Source organism: Hippocampus guttulatus, chromosome 4 (genome assembly GCF_054856545.1).
Source record: "Hippocampus guttulatus isolate MCC_2025c chromosome 4, RoL_Hgut_1.0, whole genome shotgun sequence".
NCBI lineage: Eukaryota > Metazoa > Chordata > Actinopteri > Syngnathiformes > Syngnathidae > Hippocampus > Hippocampus guttulatus.
Genome location: NC_141264.1, coordinates 11,831,822 through 11,850,937, shown reverse-complemented (window position 1 = coordinate 11,850,937; position 19,116 = coordinate 11,831,822). Strand labels below are relative to the sequence as shown.

Sequence of the window (19,116 nt, the reverse complement as noted above, 5' to 3'; positions counted from 1 at the left end):
CCCACTTGCTGTATATTAATTCTGCAATTGGGTTTCAAGCATTATTCCCGGATAAATATTATAACGGGATACTTGCTAAAATGTAATGTTTTCGGCCTTCCAAATTTCATGACCATTTAGTACTAATTTTGTGTAGTTTTAGGAGTATTTTTTTTCATGTTCAGGTGTCAACAAAAGCATAACTTATTAGGCATTGGGTCTAAAAGGTCATTTGGCTTCCTGATCTTTTCTTGACATAATGTGTATCCTATTCACATGTTTGAGAGGTTCCAATTATGAGCAATTCAAAAAGAAAAAAAAAACGAGTAATTAACATAATAAAAGTACCGGTAATGTACCTTGAATACTTCTAATTACTTTTGGATTATATGATGACCATTATATATATATTTTTTCTTTTTGCGCTGCAGTCATTTGTCTACCTTTCATTAGCCTTAAATCTAGATCGTTAGGTTTCATGTCAAGTGCAAACAAAGGTTTTCACACTTCAAATGAAAGATGTGCAGTCATTGGAGACCAAGACGATTTTACCATAGCCTTGTGAATGCGTGTATGTGTGCATGTGTGGTGGATTGGGGTGTGGAGTAGAAGGTGGTTACTCTACAGTGACTGCAACGAGTCGTTAATGAGCGAATAGTATCGCATAAAGCTGAGAATGTCAGCAGAAGACGGAAACAAAGTACGAGATTGATGATAAAGCTCTTCATCTCATTTTCTTGTACCAAGGCAGATGCAGAAAATGTGGGGCCTGCAGCCCGACAAGGCATACATAGATATGCTCCTCTGCATCAGCAAAATTATAAAACCACACAGAAGAATGTTATTGGAAGTGATCCTAATCTTATTTCCAACGTTTTAGAGGTCATAGAAATAGACTTTGCATGGTTACCGAAGTATTTTAATGCAAAAGAGGATTAATTACTCAGACCTAATCACGTTTGACTTTTAGCATCTCTCTAATTGCCATGGCGATCTTCACCACTGTCTGCTATAACTTTGATTTTTATTCAGCCAATTCCAGGTCACTGTTCTTTATCAATGGCCGCTGATATGAGATGTCGACCGAGGTGGTCTAAAAGCTGTAACAGAGGCGGGTCAGTGCCTGTGTGAAAAGGAATCCCAGAGAGGCAGAGGGTTCACATCCAACGGTCATTTTTTTCCCCCCCGTCTGTTTTGTTGAAAGTCAGGTTGCTGTCTGAACAAGTATATTTATTACATGTCACACCAGATGCTTGCATTAACATCATCTTGCATATAATAATTGAAATGCACGTCACTGACTTCTGCATGGGTCGAAAGCAAATGCAGTTGATTCTGTGCACAAGAGGCTTATAATATTCCTTCCGTAATATTTGTGGATGTTCTATTCAGAATTCTGGACAGGTTTTGTAAAACTAAATTATGCTTATTTTAAATCCAGATGTGTTTAACAAATATGTTCATTGGATTGGCTTCTTCAGCCTCTAACCACGGCTTTGGTACTGAAGGATGATAAAGAAAAAAACAGCTACAACTCAAACTTGGAAGAAACCAAGATAACACAAATCTGCTTGCTGTGATCTCATCTACCCCTCTGTTTATGAGCAAAGCACTCCCTATTTTTGCTTACTGTTGATTGAAAAGCAATATACCATATTTTCTGCATTATAAGGCGCTTCGGATTATACAGCGCGCCTTCAATGAATGGCCTATTTCAAACTGTTTTCATATAGAGGGTGCACCGCATTATAATTGAAGCGACAATAATGACTGCGGTTACGCTATGCATCCACTAGTTGGAGCTAGGCTAAACGTAATACAGTGAAACTTCTCTACAACGAAATCATGTTTGCAGCAAGACATTTATCACAACAGGGGGCTTTTCACTGTAGCAACTTTTATCTCAGATGTAAACACACACACACACACACACACACACACAAAACTCTTTACTCTTACTCTTTATTTTTATTCCAATATACGTAGTAGTGTGTAAATATGAGCACACACTTATTTGACACTTCATATAGCCAGTGTAGAAAGAAAAAAAACAGAAGGAAATTTACGATCAGCATTCACTTTCACTTACCTCAATTTCTTGCATGTCTTTTACTTTGCTTCCTCCATCTTTCATTTTTATTACTTTTATCCCGTCTTCAAGCATGAATGCTTTTCTTTTCTTAACTCCTTGATCTGCAAAGGTCCGTTTCATAGCCATTTTAGCAATGCAACATTCGTGCTGCATCTGAAACTAACAATAACAAATACTTCCTGGACTACTGCGCGTAAGTAAACCAGTGTGGTGGTTGCTGCTGCCATTTCCAAACGAAGCAGTAGAGGTCGCTGTGGCATGCTGAGGTTGGATTAGACGTGTTTTCATTGTAGTGAATCTCATTGCGAAGCAAGAGCAGAGAAAAAGATTTCGTATAATAGAACAGGGAGACTTTTCGTCATAGGGGGAGCAGAAAAGTGGGAATGGTTTTCATGCATGAAAATTTTTCACACTAGGGGGTATTTTCGCCCATGTAGGTTTCTTGTAGAAGAGTTTCACTGTACAATAAAATACAACATAGCTTTGTTTATATAGAGTGTTCACAACCGCTACAGCTGTAGCAAAGCTATGAGAACTGGTCACAAACACGGACATAAATACAAATGGCATTACAAAACAATAAATGAAAGACAAAAGTTATGAAGACAATTGATTCAACAAAAAGGCACACAAACCTTGTGGGCTCACATCCACATATGACTAACTATCCTGAGACATCGTGCCTGTCTCCTTCTTCCTTCGTTTAGTCAGTAGTTAACTATGCTTTTGCTATTATCTTTGTTTCATAATGGCAGTGCAGAGCTCACAAAGTAGTTGTCTGTTTGAGTGTGTTGGTGAATGCACTTGTCAATTAGTGTCGGGGAGAACCCTTTTGGCTTACAAGTGGTTCCTGCTAATAATCACCACTAGATGACATAGGAACACTAACAGAGAAACAACTCAATGGGGAATATAAAGAGACGGTTAACACCATATATACAGTGCATCGGATTATAGGGTGCAATGTCGGCTTTTGGGAAAATGTAATGCTTTTTGGTGCGCCTTATAGTGTGTAAAATACGGTACTGTACTGGAAATAATGTTTATGATGAAGACAATACAATTTGCCTTTATTCTTGGTCTGAGGTTGTTGATCTCCTTTACTCATTTTTTTTTAATATCTCTGTGTGACTAATGGCCTTTGTGAAGCTGTATGTGTGGTTCAGGGACAATGCACTATTTTCTCTCTAATAATTACAACATATCTGAAGTGCCCCTCAATCTGTTGCGGCTGTTAGTGGAATCCACCATGGGGAAACCAAACTGCAGGAGAACTAAGCCACTGACTTTTGTTTCTAATTAACTCATCCAATAAGATATTAATCTCCCACAGACATGATACAACCCAGAGCACATTGTTGGAGTTCAGTCACAAGGAAAACGATGAACACGCGTTTTGCTTGAGGGTATGGGAAGCTGTGCGTGAGTGAGGCAACCTAAAATCTTCCCCTATTCAAGTCATAGACGAAAATTGAGCCTGATTTTAACAATGAGCTAGCTAAATAGATGAATATATCATTTGTCCAGGAGTGGCAACCTGTGTGGCTAAGTGATTGCGGACGTTTTATAGCATCAATTGTTACTGAGTAAACGCATGATATTTTGTGTAAGGTATGAAGTTCAACACATTTTCTATTTTTAAAAAATTGCCATTTTGGAGTAGTGATTCCCATCGAAGGTGCATTGGCACACTATTGTGCCATAGAAATCATCAAGAAGTGTCATGGGAAATTATCCAATTTGACTTAATTTGTCCAAAAAGTATGATTGATTCGATGAACATACTGTAAATATATTTCTTTTTATGCCAGTGGCGTAGCAAACGGCAGAATAATTCAATACCTGTGTAATCATGCGCGGCCATCTGTTGCCATTCATACTACCAAATCAGTCCTACGTTTCTGAAAGTTTATCAGTTGTGTTATATTAAACAGACCAAAATTTCACACAGCATAAGTAAATTTTTGAGTAATTTCCGAGTAAATCATTATTTCACTCTTTATATTTTTTGTGATAGTTTAGATTGATGGTAATTTGTGAAATTTTTTGGATGCAAAATAGGTGACTTGGTCAATTGTTCATTGTTATGACTATTTTGGCATCATGAAAGTACTCCATGGTAACTCAAGAAAAAAAGTATTCCTGTCCACTGGTCGATCATGAATCCTCAATGTGATGTCTATGAACAACAATTCAACTGCTGACTACTTTCTGTCACCATATTATCAGGTGCGCCGGGGGCAAGGCTGCTTCATGCACCTTCACGCCCAGACAGGCGTGAAACAGACTCAAAAACACGAGACTAGAGTTGCATTGGCACGGAAACGAAATCCGGCCGTTTTTACTCCGAGCGCAGGAGCGCCACTCTACCAAAATTGGGCCCTTGATGTCAAGATCAATCTTTGTATATTAACTTCTTAAATTGTTGCCAAAGCCATCACGAGTACTGCTGCATCTGAGCCCAACCGCCACAAATGTTATTTTCTTTGTCTGTCAAAAGGATCTTTTGACTCATTACCGATTCAGACAGACGCATGGACCTGCATTCAACGTTTGTGCACGATTCCGACCAATGACAGCTTGTGCTCTATGGCACAGCAAGAACAGCTCCGATTTTGGATGATATCCCATTAAACATGCTTGAAGTAGCTGAGATCAAATCGCACACTGGTTCATGGTTTTTGACAGCTCTCTCCAGGTTTCGGTTCCACACTGTTTTTTCTCACTGCTGTTCAGTGATCACTCCACAGGGATGGTTTGCTACTCAAAGGCTTTCTCACCATGACTGATGTCACTTCCATCTGCAGGTGAGTGAGAATGCGAAACAAGATCTGAAGGACGGGCTGGCTCTGTACAACTCTGAAAACAACATTGGCCTGAGAAATGCCTGGAACATCATCCAGGCTGAGGTAGGCCACCCTCACAGTTCAATCAAATGTGCTATGCATTAACAGAACAACTACATTTCTGATAATGTATTGCCTGGCTTCTAGTCTTAATGCGACATTGAATCTCACGGCTGGTCTCTCTGAGTACATTCCATTACTTATAAATAAAATCTACTACTACTACTACTACTGTGTAATACAATGTGAATGAAGTCTCTTCAAAGTTAAATTTCAGGAACCTGATGGACTGTATGGCTCACTGACTGCATTTTTTTTGTGTGTGTGGGATACACAGTGGAAGTGCTGCGGCGTTATAGCTTACACCGACTGGCATGAGGCCCTGAAAGAGAAGGTCGTTCCTGACCGCTGCTGCCAGGAGCATTACCAGAACTGTGGGCGTAACTCCACAAACATGTTTTGGAATCGGGTAAGCGCTTGCTAATATAGTTCAACAATTTGAATTTGAATTCAGAATATAATGGGGTGCATGTCTTTGAAAATAGATGTTCATTTTCCATTTTGTAACCGAATGATCATATATCATAATCATCCATCTATATCCATATATTATATAAGCTGCTTATCCTCACAAGGGCCGCGGGCGTGCTGGAGCCTATCCCAGCCGTAGATCGGGTACACCCTGAACTGTTGCCAGCCAATCACAGCTCATAATCAGATAGATAGATAGATAGATAGATAGATAGATAGATAGATAGATCTAATAATGTTTTATATAACAATTTATTTATATATAAATAATTGTAGGCGGCCCGGTAGTCCAGTGGTTAGCACGTCGGCTTCACAGTGCAGAGGTACCGGGTTCAATTCCAGCTCCGGCCTCCCTGTGTGGAGTTTGCATGTTCTCCCCGGGCCTGCGTGGGTTTTCTCCGGGTGCTCCGGTTTCCTCCCACATTCCAAAAACATGCATGGCAGGCTGATTGGACGCTCTAAATTGTCCCTAGGTGTGAGTGTGGGCGTGAATGGTTGTTCGTCTCTGTGTGCCCTGCGATTGGCTGGCAACTGATTCAGGGTGTCCCCGCCTACTGCCCGAAGACGGCTGGGATAGACTCCAGCACCCCCCGCGACCCTAGTGAGGATCAAGCGGTTCGGAAAATGGATGGATGGATAAATAGTTGTTATATAAATAAATATATATATATTTATGGATATTGTACAAGCATAAGTTTTAGTTTATATTATTGGGTATTGTTGAGGCTCTTGCCCAATGCCCACATATTTTTAGCATAACCTTTAAATGTTACAGGTGTTTAGCAAGTTTGAAAACTTTTGGTACTTGTGACACATATATATACCTGTATATACTGTATATAAATTGATGTAATATACAGTGCACTTCGTTATGGTTTTTTTTTGGGAGAGGGCAGTATTTTCCACTATTCTTTTTGTTGAGGAAAAAAATGTTACAATACCAAAGCAAATGCAGGGGGAAAAGAATAAGTTGTTTTGTGAATGTGATTGCTGTGAGTGGCTGAGCTCCACTATGGTCAGATTCTAGACATGGCCAATTTATACATTCGATCTAAATACAACCGTAATTGGAGGTCCATCTGGTGCTGAGTTTCTTTAACAACCTAGTGTGTCTAATCAGAGAAAATAGAGGTCCTATTAAATGTTATTTTTATTGCTTTACGGATTTTTCCATTATGTGGCAACAGCCATTTTGTTTATAGCTGTGCAACACTCTGTTTCCCTATTTCCTCCTATTAGAAGCCTAATCCACTCTGTTATGTGGTTAGTCCAGTCCAAAGAAGGGAATTACATAATTGCCAAGGTGAGAATAAGCAGCCATTGAGCTGGGCCACTGGGATGGCGCAGCACTAAAATCCTGATATCTCACCCCAAGAAAACGACCACACAGCACTGTGATGTTCTTTTGCAGCTGAACGCAGCATGACCCCCACCTCATTATTAGAATACCGACCTCTGAATGAACCAGAAACGTTGCAAGTTTAATACGCACGTCTGTTTGTATGACCCATAAGTCTCGATATAAAATTCATAATTCACAATTTACTTATTTTACACCTCACATTGATACTAGGTCAGTGCTCTTTCGTCCACTGTATAATTTACACAGCTTTCAGGCAAACAGGTGACTGATTGTGTTTTTCCTCATGTGTTCTTCCATCTAGGGCTGCTTTGAGAAAGTAGAAGAATGGCTTGATGACAACAAGCACATGCTGGGAACCATAGGAATGGTCATCGTGGTCGTGCAGGTAGGAGGTGTATTGATGTGCTGATGCATCGTTTGTGGTGCCGCATTTGTCTCTGTCTGCCGACATTGCAACATGTCTGCATCAATTGGCTTTCAGCCCTATGGGCCTGCATGTACTGCCGGCTAGATTATAGGATTTGACCTCAGTGGGTGTTTTGGGCGCCCACATCTTGGAAAAACATTGACAGCGTCCAACACACACACACACACACTGGTCGTGTCTGAGCAACTCGAAGCACAATGACTTTACTCCAAGCAGGCAGTGGTGACCCATCAGAAGACAAAGTGGATTAAAATAAATAAGCAGATGACAAAAATACATTAATGAAACTGTGCCTCTCATTAAATTTGGTTGAACAAATAGTTTGTAGAAATGAACTCTTCAACCTGGAAACGTTGACTGCTCCTGCTGGGTTCAATTACCAAAGAGCAATACATAAAAACTTTGAGCACTTGAGAAAGTAGCCTAGTCGGCTACCTTGACATATGAGTGAGAATCTAGGAATAATTAGCGATCGAAAGACAAATATTAATAGAGCTCAGGCTGCAAACAACTACACAGTGGGTTTTTCCCTTTGCAAACAAACTTTTATAAAATACATCACAAGTCTCCAACATTTCATGATACACATTTAATAGGACAGTAAGTCTTGGAAGTTCTTCCTCTGTGATTTCCTAAATCTCTACAGTATTCGGCGTTCTTCATCATTGATTGATAAAAACCCGTCAAACTCATTCTGCCCAAACCTCACTTGCATCGGAGCTGCACCGGTCAGCTGGGAAGAGACCTTTCTTGTTTTCTTAGCTGGAAGTTTACCTCCAACCGCTTTTGACAAATAACAACTTACAATGGGATTTTCTTCAAAGTACAGTACTTCTTCTGAACAAATCTCACTGTCAATGTAAAACTTGAAAACGGAACTTTACCTTTGTAGAGAAAGTGACAGGTCTAACTTCAACTTTTTTTTCATCTGTCAAGTACTCGTACTGAAGAGCAATCATGAGTCACAGCGGCTCACGATTCTGATTTTGTGTGACCTCAATGTGATGTATTTTACCAAGAGTGTTTGTCGATTTCTGAATTGTATACACTTGGGGGTGGTAAATAGGGAGGGGGTATCTGTTGTATTTGAAAATGGTTTTATATTTTGGGTCAAATATAACACATACTTGAGTGTTGAATAGTGTAAATATGCAGGTTACATTTCACTGGTATCTTTGATCCTGAGTGAGATTGAAATGGTGGCACGAAGTAACAAAATACAACTATTTCCTTTCTGTACTTAAGTAGATGTCTTGGGTATCTGTATTTTGTTTTACTGTATTTACCTGTTGCCTTTTGACTTTTACTCTCTGCCAAAATAGCCTTTTTTTATTTTTCTTTTTTTACAACCTCCACGGATAATCACACAATCTAAAAACATCTGAATGGAGAGAGGTCATGTCAACCTCGGTTGAGATCTTCATCGATTAAAAGATTGAGACATCTTGGGGAAAAGATAAATGGGTGCAGTAATTGAAGGAGTCATGTCTACTCGGGAGCATTATTAGACAGATTTGGAAAAGCAAGCTATTCCCTATCCACAGCTTTATTTAAGAGAATGACTTCATTTTGTTGATGACAACATCAAATGCATGCTCATAGATGAGGAGACAATATTTTGTGAGCATTTTATTTTTCCCCTTGGGCCAAGTTCTCAAAATGGAAATCAACTCATTTTTGAACTCAAGTCCATTTCACAATCTGTGCATTTTATCTCAAGCAAAGTATTTTTACACACAAGAATGTCTTTTTACTCAAGTATAGAATATGAGTACGTTTGTCTGGAGCTAAATATACTTGTATACATGCATGCTCTGTGTTCAGAGATGTGTTCATTGACAGTGAGTCATTTGCTGAAGCAGTTAAAATATCAACCACTTTTACTTCTTAGCGAAGGGGTACTAAGATATGCTCCTTGCTTCAGCAGAAAAAGGTATTAGAATGAGCCTTGCGACTGTGTGTGAGATGTACAAATAGGACAGGTAATGACAACTTCAAAGAGACGGTACCCTGCCTACTCGCGCATCTATCTTCATTTACTTCTTTGACTAAATGCTTTTGCCTACCGTTTCCGCTCGCCAACTTCCATTTGGAGGCGAGTGAATAAAGAAATGCTGGTGCTTCACAGCGGGATGAATTGTCCATCAAAATGCGTATGGGCCATATAGAAGCAAATGTGCTCCACGTGTGCTTACATAAATCACACATCATGTTTCACATACTGTCTCCTTCTCCCCCCCCCCCCCCCTACAGCTTCTGGGCATGGCATTCTCCATGACGCTTTTCCATCACATCCACAGAACAGGGAAGAAGTACGATGCCTAGCCTCTGGAGAAGAGGCCCATCAATTCCTGAAGGGATGGAACTCTGATTAAATGTACCCCCTGGTCCCGCATCACCGCTGCCAATACATTACAACCATCCTTTGACTCTGTTCCCAGACTCTGTGTGCAGATTCCATGTGTCGCCTATCCGGGCTCTCTCCTTTCGCCACTCATTTTTGCCAAAGAGTAACACAACTGGAAGAGGAGAAGGGACAAGTCATTTGGCACTGAAGAGAATCCTGTTGGTTGTCACTCCTTTTTTTTTTTTTATCGTTTTCTTTCTTTGCTTGGAATAACAATTTGCTGGAGGGAAGCGCACACAGACACTAAGACATTTAAGACTTGCTAACACTCCCCACCCATTGGGGAAAAGAACAAAAAAAACTCCTCACCACCTATTTCTTGTGGAGTATTTGACTTTCCTTTATGCTTACAAAAAAAAAATCGAGCCCCCATTTTCGTTTGTAAATGGAAAAAAAAAATCTTAAAAGGCATGCTAGTTTTCTACTTCACCGACTTACCTTCAAATCCTTTATCACCCTTTTTTTTTTCCGAAATACTTTTTGTATGTGTGTGATGCTCCTGTGGAATGTAAGTACAATATAGTGTGTGTTGCATTTAACGTGAAGACATGTCAGGATGGTGTTTATTATGATCCATGAGTCGTATATTTTCCCTTTGACGAGCATTTTGGGTAAAGTGAGGGGGATTGAAGGAAGTTATTAAAGGAAGAAGAATCATTTTGTACTAAATTCCGGTTTATTCTTTGGATAACAGTGTAAATCTGCCTGGGTAAAAACACACACACACACACACACAAAGTATGCTGCCACACACCAGCATCACCGCAATTCCCATCGAGGCATATAAATTGTGTAAAATGGTTGTTTATTAAAGCTCCACCAGAACTGTCAAGAGAAAGATCCTGGGTGATGAAATTCCCCCTTTGAGAGTCCAAACTAAATTGTAATGTACGTGTGTGTTTTATCACATCGTTTCACACTGCAACGGTTAGAAAAAGAAGGGCATAAAAACAAAGAGAATCATGGGCACTAGAGGCAAAGACAGTATTCATGCTGATATCATAAATTGTGTTCGTAGAGGCGGCAAATGGTTTCCCTTTTCATAATCCACTGTCACACGTGTGTCCTCCCCTCATCAGTCTCAGAGTCGTGGTGGTAAACTCTCTTCCCCTTTATCTTTAAATTTCCTCACTACAAAGGAGCATTAAGCCCCCTAAAAAAACAAAACTGTAAAATTCATAAGGAAAACTGTTGCTGTCGTCTTCGAAAACAAATATTTTTGGAGAAACATGCTCTCAGATAGTTGTGTTATGTTGTGTGAGTGAATGTCAAAATTCCCATCGGAACCTAATGTGGCTATCTGAGACCAGCAACCATGGCTATATATTCATCATGTAATACAATTAAATAATGTATTGTGCACACAATAAGGCGCTTCGGTGAATCAAGCGCACCTTCGGTGAATGGCCAATTCAATGAATTTTAAAACTGTTTTCACATATTGGGCGCACCGCCTTATAAAGCTCATGGAAGCTACAGTAGTGCACTATTTATATAGCCCATTCATATACAGTATAAGGCATATCGGATTATAAGGCGCACTGTCGGCGTTTGAGAAAATGGAATGCTTTTAGGTGTGCCTTATTGTGCGGAAAATACAGTAATTGTTATAAGCAAACCCAACAAAAGAGTGAATTTCCTCCCATATACCCCTTGCCTAAATGAGTCCCTTTTGTCAGATATTACACCAGATGATCTTCCCACTCATGACACACCTCTGGTTTTTCGACCACTCCTATTCCCGTGCCTTTTGCTTCCTGGCTGCCAGAGGACAGCGTGGTGGGAGTCGAGGTGAGATGGATAGCTTGGGCAACGTGCCCTAAAGGAAACATCTATTTGGGACTCTTGATCACACATTCCCAAGAAGCTTGACAATCAATCTGCTTCCTCAATCACTAAGAATATTTGGGATGGTTTCGGTATGTTTTGGTATGGGGACTTGACTGGAAATGGCCCCATGTGGGAAGCACATGAAACATCATTCCATCAGTATGGCTCAGTTTATTTCAATTTGGTTTTGTACTTTTTTTTCCTCCCATCTCAACTGCCAAACAGGAAATGAGCAATCTGGAGTGTACCACATTTCACACCTGACCATCGAGGTGCCAGGTGCCGTGAACCTCGCTCACATCCGGTGAACATGTCAACGGCGCTACGTTGACGGGCTGGCATTTATTATTATGCTACTTGAATTAGGCCAGCATCTGTACAATCATGGGCAGACAGCTTGAAAAGATGTTAGTAACACTTTTTTCTCCCCTTGAGAAGGAACATAATCTGTACTCTAAAATAGGACTGTGTAGCGACAGCAACATCTGGAAATTTTCTTGAGATTCCCTCATCAAAATATTACTTTATGGCTGTTTTTCTTTATTTAAAGTGGATAATCTTAATTGTACTGAGCAATTTTTTAAATCTTGTTATCAATGTTTAGCATCTTGCAGGTTTTTTGGTTTGTGTGTTTGTTTTTTTGGGGGAGGGGGGCAAGTACAAATCCTACTGGCACTCAGTAAGGCTTACTGGAAATCAGTCAGCAAAATTTCTTTGCTGTTGTCATTCTGTAGTTCCAATATGTCATAATATTTCAAATAGAAATGCATCATTTTTCCTATTTGAATAGTTTGTATTTCTACAGTGTTGCGATAAAGTCACATTAAAACACTGCAACATTACCTTGCCCATACTTTAACTCCTCCCACCAACCTTAACTGATTTTGCATACCTCCCTGTTTTATCATGTCCTGAATCAAATTGAGAGGCTTTTTTTTTTTCCAAGACAATATGCACGTTTGGAAGCAATTAGGAAAGATGCAAATTTATTTTTTGGAGAGAAAGTAACTTGTGGTTTCCCTGTATATTTTGTTCGAGTATCATCCAAGTCGTAGCCAAGTTGAAGCATTTCCTTGCTGGTGCTGATCAAAAAACAATTGCAATGTTGTTGTTCCAAGTGCATCTTTGGACCTCTGACACACAGCTGCGATAACGTACATATATAACAAATGGTCTTCTCATATTACCATTGGTTCCATATTCTTCAAACCTCCGAGCATGTATGAGATCATCATAATGTTGAATGGAAGTCCAGAATTGTGTATTTTCATGTCGCAACTCAAGTTTAGCTTTTTCCGACTGCAAGCTGATCATAAGACAGAATGTATGAGACCTATAGACGCTTTCTTTCCTATGTTCCCCCTGCCATCTTATATCAAGGACCTTTGTTTTTGAGGGACAGTTTTCCGAAGTGAAAGGCCTGTTGCGACAGGAAGAAAAAGAATTACACTGACATGCAGCGACTCATATGCTCCAACTCCACTGGTCGTGTCCATAGGGTAGAACATGACAGCTGCTGATGTAGAGCGTAGGCACGAGTGGGCACGTCCCCTCCGCTCGGCCGCTTGCTCAAACTCTCGGCACATCCCTTATTTACAGCCGCACTCTGCAGACGGAGAGGACGACACACAGCAGGATGGCTGCTGTGTGGGTTCTACCAAACCCTGGAGAGACTGCAGAGGAAACAGCTGTGACCGTTCAGTCAGTCAGATGGCATGTTAGCCTTACTGGAGGCGCAAGATGTTGAATACATATTGCAGTGTTGCCCATCCATCCATTTTCTATTGCGCTTATCCTCGTGGGTGAGCCGGCGCCTATCCTGCTGTCTTTGGGGCGAGAGGTGGGGTACACCTTGGGTTGGTCGCCCATTGAAGGGCACATCAAGTATAGGCAAACAAGCATTCACATATCTGGAAGTCTGGTCTGCAATAAAGCTGTTTTTTAGCAAAAACAAAAGACATTGAGTGTGACACATTTGATACGCAACCTCAAAACTCTCAAACGCTGAACATCTGAAATGCTCATCCCGGCGTGAACTCCCTCTCAACTCTTCACATTTTCATGGCCTTGTACATGTTCCTTCTCAATCCGAGGATGAATGCTGTTTCAAAGAAAGATGTTCAATACCGTTTTTTTTTGTGCATTGGCGGTCGCTGTTTTTACTGTTCGTTTTTATTTAGTGTGTTTTGTCGTCGTCGTTTTCTGCTCTTCCTGCTGCCTTTTCCTCACTCACAACGAGGGCCCATTGTGAGAATGTGCCATCATTCAGTGTTGGTTTGCTCAGGGATTAGTCCAACGCAGTGTTCCTCTTTACAAGGTGTTCAAAATGTTGTTCTGTCTTAGCTTAGCGACGGGCACTAAAGACAATTAAGTCTGAATTGATAGCGGTGGAACTTGATCACGAAGCCCTACTTGAATCCCACAAAGGGTGTTCAGTGCTTCACACTCGTTGTCACGCTCCGTCTTATTCAAATCTTGTTTAATTGATTCACAACGTGATGGAATGATCAGCAGCTTTCAGTCTTTTGAACGTGACAGTGTGCGAGGTCCAATGATGAACAATGTTCAATTCATTAAATCAGTTTTTTACATTAGCCCAACATGTAAAGATGATTGCCTCCTCTGAAGTAGATGCAAGGAAACTACAGTACTTTCCTAGCTCGCCTCTATGCTTCTTCAGTGGAATTTCTTTTACAGCTACTGCCACACACTCACCCAAACCATAGTACACATGCATATTCCTCGCTGTCATAATGTAAATTCATATCAAGGGCACTTTCGACTCCACAACACCGATTCACAGTAAAGGTAGACAGCCAAATTAAATTAATCCTGAAATGATTCCTTCCAAGGCCAAATATTGAGTCCAGGTGAATTTTCTTTCGGTAGGTGGGTCAGTATATTTTTGCTGGAGATATACTGTATATATACGCCTATATATTTTTTTCAAATTATTCATACCCTTCCCAATGTACAGGCATGTAGAATAATCTGGATTACAGTGTAACATATCAATTGTCATGCCGCAAAGAAATTGGTTTCTTAACAATGTTCTAATAAGCGCAGGAATGTGGGTTATTAAAAATATAAATAACAATAGAAATGGTGAACGTCTTTCATTATCATTCCTAAAACAATTTGTCATTTTATGGTGCTGCATATTATGTACACACACACACAACAGGACACTAATGCAGGTCCCAACACTGCTTTGACACTGAGTGTCTGTGAGCGTTCACTAGTTATAAGACACTCAAGAAGGTGACAAAGTAGCAACGACATAATTTTTCACATTCTCATTTTTAGGCTCGATATTGAACCTGCCTCTTTGAGAGAGTTTTTGAACCTGTGAGTTGCCTCTTGTAACGATGCCTGAGTTTTCTCATTTTAAAATGCAAAGCAACCCACTCTAATTCTTCATTTCCTCGTGTTTTTTTAAAAGAGAGGAGCAGTGTACATTTATCTAAATGTGTTTTTTGTTGTTAGAATGTTGTTGTTTTTTTCATATCATATTTGACTGCATTTGCATCTAGTATTTTTCTTGGAAACATTAGGTGGAAATGATACCTTCTCATCTGTGGAAACACCCACTAAGCCACAGAGATGGAGGAAGGACACAATGCAGTAATTAGCTTTTGTCTGCTGTGGAGAATTTTAAGACAGTTTCTTTGTGTACGTGTGTGTGTGTGTGTGTGTGTTTTGCCACCTTTAACATATTATTTCTTTGATCTCCTAACTCTCCGACCCGCCTGTGCTTAAGCCGAATATCTGAGATGTGTGCTCTAAAAATGGTGTGTTTGATGTTGTGTTCTGTTGGATGGCACTGTCTGATACTTGCCAGCATTGTTTGTCCTGTGGAGTTTCATTTTTTTTCTGCTACATGTGAAAGCACTCTGAATAAGTGGTGCACTCTCCTTGGCTTTCTTCTTCAAATCAATTATTTTTTAAATAAAAGAAACGGTGTCAAAAAATTCCATCCACTCATTGGCTTTTATTTTTAACGAGCCATCTTCACTGTGCATTGTATAGCGTAGACGATGCTGACTGAAGTGTGCTTGATTGAATTTCTTTTATTATTTGAGGGGTGTCAGAAAAGTACATATTAAATCACAAGAACAGATTTCATGAGGAGCCTGTGATGAAATTACCGTTAACAAAAGATACAAAAAGAATGCCAATAGCTGTACAGTGGTAGTCAGTGGTCCATATGAGGACAAGAAGTTTTCTACACTTTCTACAGCACAGATATAGCAGGAAAATATTTTTGCATGCAGGTTGATCCAATTTTTAAACTAATTGTTCGAAATCCCATGTGTGACTGCGAGGGAAGTTCATTTTGGCTTTCCTCCCTGGCCTTTTCATTTTCATCATTGTTCCATCCATCCATCCATTATCCGCGGTCAGGTCGTGGGGGCAGCCACTTTAGCAGGGAAGCCCAGACTTCCCTCTCCCTAGCCACTTCTTCTACTCTTCCCGGGGGATCCCCGGGCGTTTCCAGGCCAGCTGGGCGACAGAGTCTCTCCAGCGTGTCCTGGGTCGTCCCCAGGGTCTCCTGCCGGTGGGACATGTCCGAAACACCTCACCAGGGAGGCGTTCAGGAGGCATCCTAATCAGATGCCCGAGCCACCTTATCTGGCTCCTCTCAATGTGGAGGAGAAGCGGCTCGACTCTGAGACCCTCCCGGATGACCGAGGTTCTCACCTTATCTCTAAGGGAGAGCCCGGACACCCTGCGGAGAAAACGCATTTTGGCCGCTAGTATCCGGGATCTCGTTCTTTCGGTCACGACCCATAGCTCATGACCATAGATGAGGGTTGGAACGTAGATTGACCGGTAAATTGAGGGCTTCGCCCTTTGGCTCAGCTCCTTCTTTACCACGACAGACCGATACAAAGTCCGCATCACAGCAGACGCTGCACCGATCCGCCTGTTCATCATTGTTCCTTCGATGAAATATATTGTACAGAGAATTTTGCAACACATCATCAAATAATGTGAACAGAATGGAATTTGAATGCACCCGTCCACAGTATCCTCTGCCAGTTTGAGCGGATTTATTATTTTGGACAAGTGTATCAAACGAATAATAGCCCAACACATTAATCAGCACTCAGTCATGAGCTCTTACTTTCAACAAGGTGGGTGTGGAGGTTCACTCGCCTGACTTCAGTGTGGGTTAACATCCCACTCAATGACAATGTCAAAGTGACCGATATTCTCCCACACATGCAAGAGGCAGCTGTACACTTTTCTGGCAATGCAGATTCTCCTTATGTCTTTGGACTGTCATTTAAGCACTTTCATTTCAGTGTCCTTTTTTTTCCTAGTACGGGGACTTGCATGGAATCTCCTTCCAGACCTCTGACACAACCACCGCGCGCAAGCTGTTGGGAGGCCTTAACAAAGAGATATGGTCCATTTGCAGTGGAAGCTGTCTAGAGATTATGGAATCGAGCTTTCCAGAGATGTTTGAATGTCATCGAAATTCATGAAAAAGACACAAAGCACACTTTAATTTGGGAAAAGGCTTTTTACTTGGAAGGAGTTCTTGGGTTTTTATTTCGTCTGAAATAAATCCAACACAGGTCATTTAATTAGAACACTGCACTTGTGAATGTGTTGTCCATTAAAAAAATAAAAAATATAAGTGTGCCTGCCATGATGCAGCTAATTGAAATCAAGTGGCTTCATCCGTCACAAGCTAGTCAGCCACAACAAATATGTGGCATTAAACTGATTGAGAACTTGGAAATGCTGTGCTATTAGTCAAAGCATTGTCTGGAGTTCAGTATAAAAGCACTCCAATTTGTCAAAGGATTATGAAAGTGTCAATGTCTAAAAAAGAGGTAGAGGCAGTGTGTCAAAAGGGATCCAGAGAGTTTTGGTTCTTTTTCAAAGATGTAAATTGTACATTTTCCATTTGGAAAAAGTGGCAAGATTATACGTTTTAGGGTTGTTCCAGTCACAGCACGTATCTGAAATGAAGGTACTTAAATGACAGACTTTCAGCCAATGGGAGAAGCCTCACAGCCCGAAAAGCACATTGAAGTGAAAATGGCCTGGAGATGGGAACACCATGTTGTCACTCTGCTTCAATTGAATGAGAAATCATTTTCCACTTTATTCCTCAGGACTCTCACGAAGAAACAGTTATGGAAGCGACTTCCTGTGCAACACCAGAAGAAGCAGCGAGCCATTCATTGCAATAGCTTTTGTTTCCTGTTGTGGTCTATTTGAACATTTCCTTTTCTAAACCACCATAAGCCCCCACAGTGTTTTAAAATGTCTTGCGCAGCTTGGGAACTTGTTGGGGTTTGTACTAATAATTAGAAGTTGAGTGTGTTTTTTGGGCTCTCATCTTCATGCACCTGGACCAGACTTTCTGAGAAACCACGCTATTGTGACAAAGGTACACTTCCCAGCACCTAACCCAGGGATCATTAACATAGACGGATCAGTCGGAAAGTCTTCATTTTAAAAAGACCACCAAAACATTGAACATGTGCTCTTTGCATATTGTGGACAAAAAAAAAAGCGTAAGCCCAAAGAGCAACATGCCAATGCAACTTCTTGCTTGTGTTACAGCAAACCACTGGAGAAGATTCTCCAGGTGGCACTTAAAGTTAGAGAGCAGTGTCGCATGAACACCAGGTATGATGTTGCTTGGGAAACACAGGGGGGGTTTGTATTATTTAGGCAACAACGTCTTCTTACCGTTAACAGTTGTGATGACCAAATGTGTCCTTTGTGAACTATATGTAAGCTCTGTTGTCCTTGCTCACCGCAATGTGTTTTGCATTAAGATCATAGTTAAACCGTGCGATGCTTTGTTTCACACTGAACGCAACGCTTGAATCCGGCGGTTTGTTTTTATTATGAATGAACTTGACATCACTCAATTAAAGTTGTGTATCAGGTGGGGAAAAAGGTTTATTTTTATGCCATGATGATTACAACACTTAAAGTAATTCGCCAAGGAGCTGTGCCTTGATATTTTTGCGAAGTGGAGAGTAAACTGTTAATTCAACTCCTCTTCAACTACTGGCTCGTCAGCTCCATCTCCACAACTCAGTGTTATTTTTCTGTGATTACTGTAATGAAAATGAGCACATTAAAGTCCCAGATGTAGTTTTAATGTCTGATTCTTGTTGAAGTGCACAATTTTATGACCCGTTTTGTGCAGTAATTATAGAGTATGATTCTGTATTGTCACTGACAGAAAATGGTTCATAGTAGTGCGTTCACTACTGTGATTAGTGACATTGGGCGCACAATTTAGTTTTCCTGGTCATCCTTTTTCTATTGGGAAGGGGGATAAGGATGAGGAGCTCAGGAGACCGCTCAGTGTTAAAGCTGCTCTTCCACAGTCACAGGAATCAGTTGAGGCTGTTTTCTTTTGAGGTAGTTTTCTTCCATCTGTGTCCCACTGCCAGAAGGCAGAGGCAGAGCCAGGACACAGTGGAAGGATCATACTCATCTGGCCAGGGAATGTACGCTAGCAGAAGATTGTGTGCCTGAAGACGAATGTGGATAACTGGAAGATAGAAAGGAGCTTTTGCCTCACTCTTCGTGAGTAACACTAATGTTGAATCTTCCATTCAGTAGCATCCCACCGCAGGTAAAGCTATGATCGGATTAGGG

At 40.7% G+C, this 19,116-nt stretch overlaps 1 protein-coding gene across 3 annotated transcripts in view; it reads left to right on the top strand.

Moving 5' to 3' along the window:
• The window catches only part of tspan9a (tetraspanin 9a), a 187,061-nt gene extending 174,744 nt beyond the window's left edge, over positions 1-12,317 (top strand). For all 3 annotated transcript variants that reach the window (XM_086109551.1, XM_086109549.1, XM_086109548.1), the window contains 4 exons: positions 4,879-4,980; positions 5,255-5,386; positions 7,113-7,196; positions 9,492-12,317. In XM_086109551.1, the coding sequence (XP_085965677.1) occupies positions 4,879-4,980; positions 5,255-5,386; positions 7,113-7,196; positions 9,492-9,563 (390 nt within the window). In that variant the 3' untranslated portion in view covers positions 9,564-12,317. The remainder of the gene's footprint in view (positions 1-4,878; positions 4,981-5,254; positions 5,387-7,112; positions 7,197-9,491) is intronic.
• Positions 12,318-19,116: the final 6,799 nt, after the last annotated feature.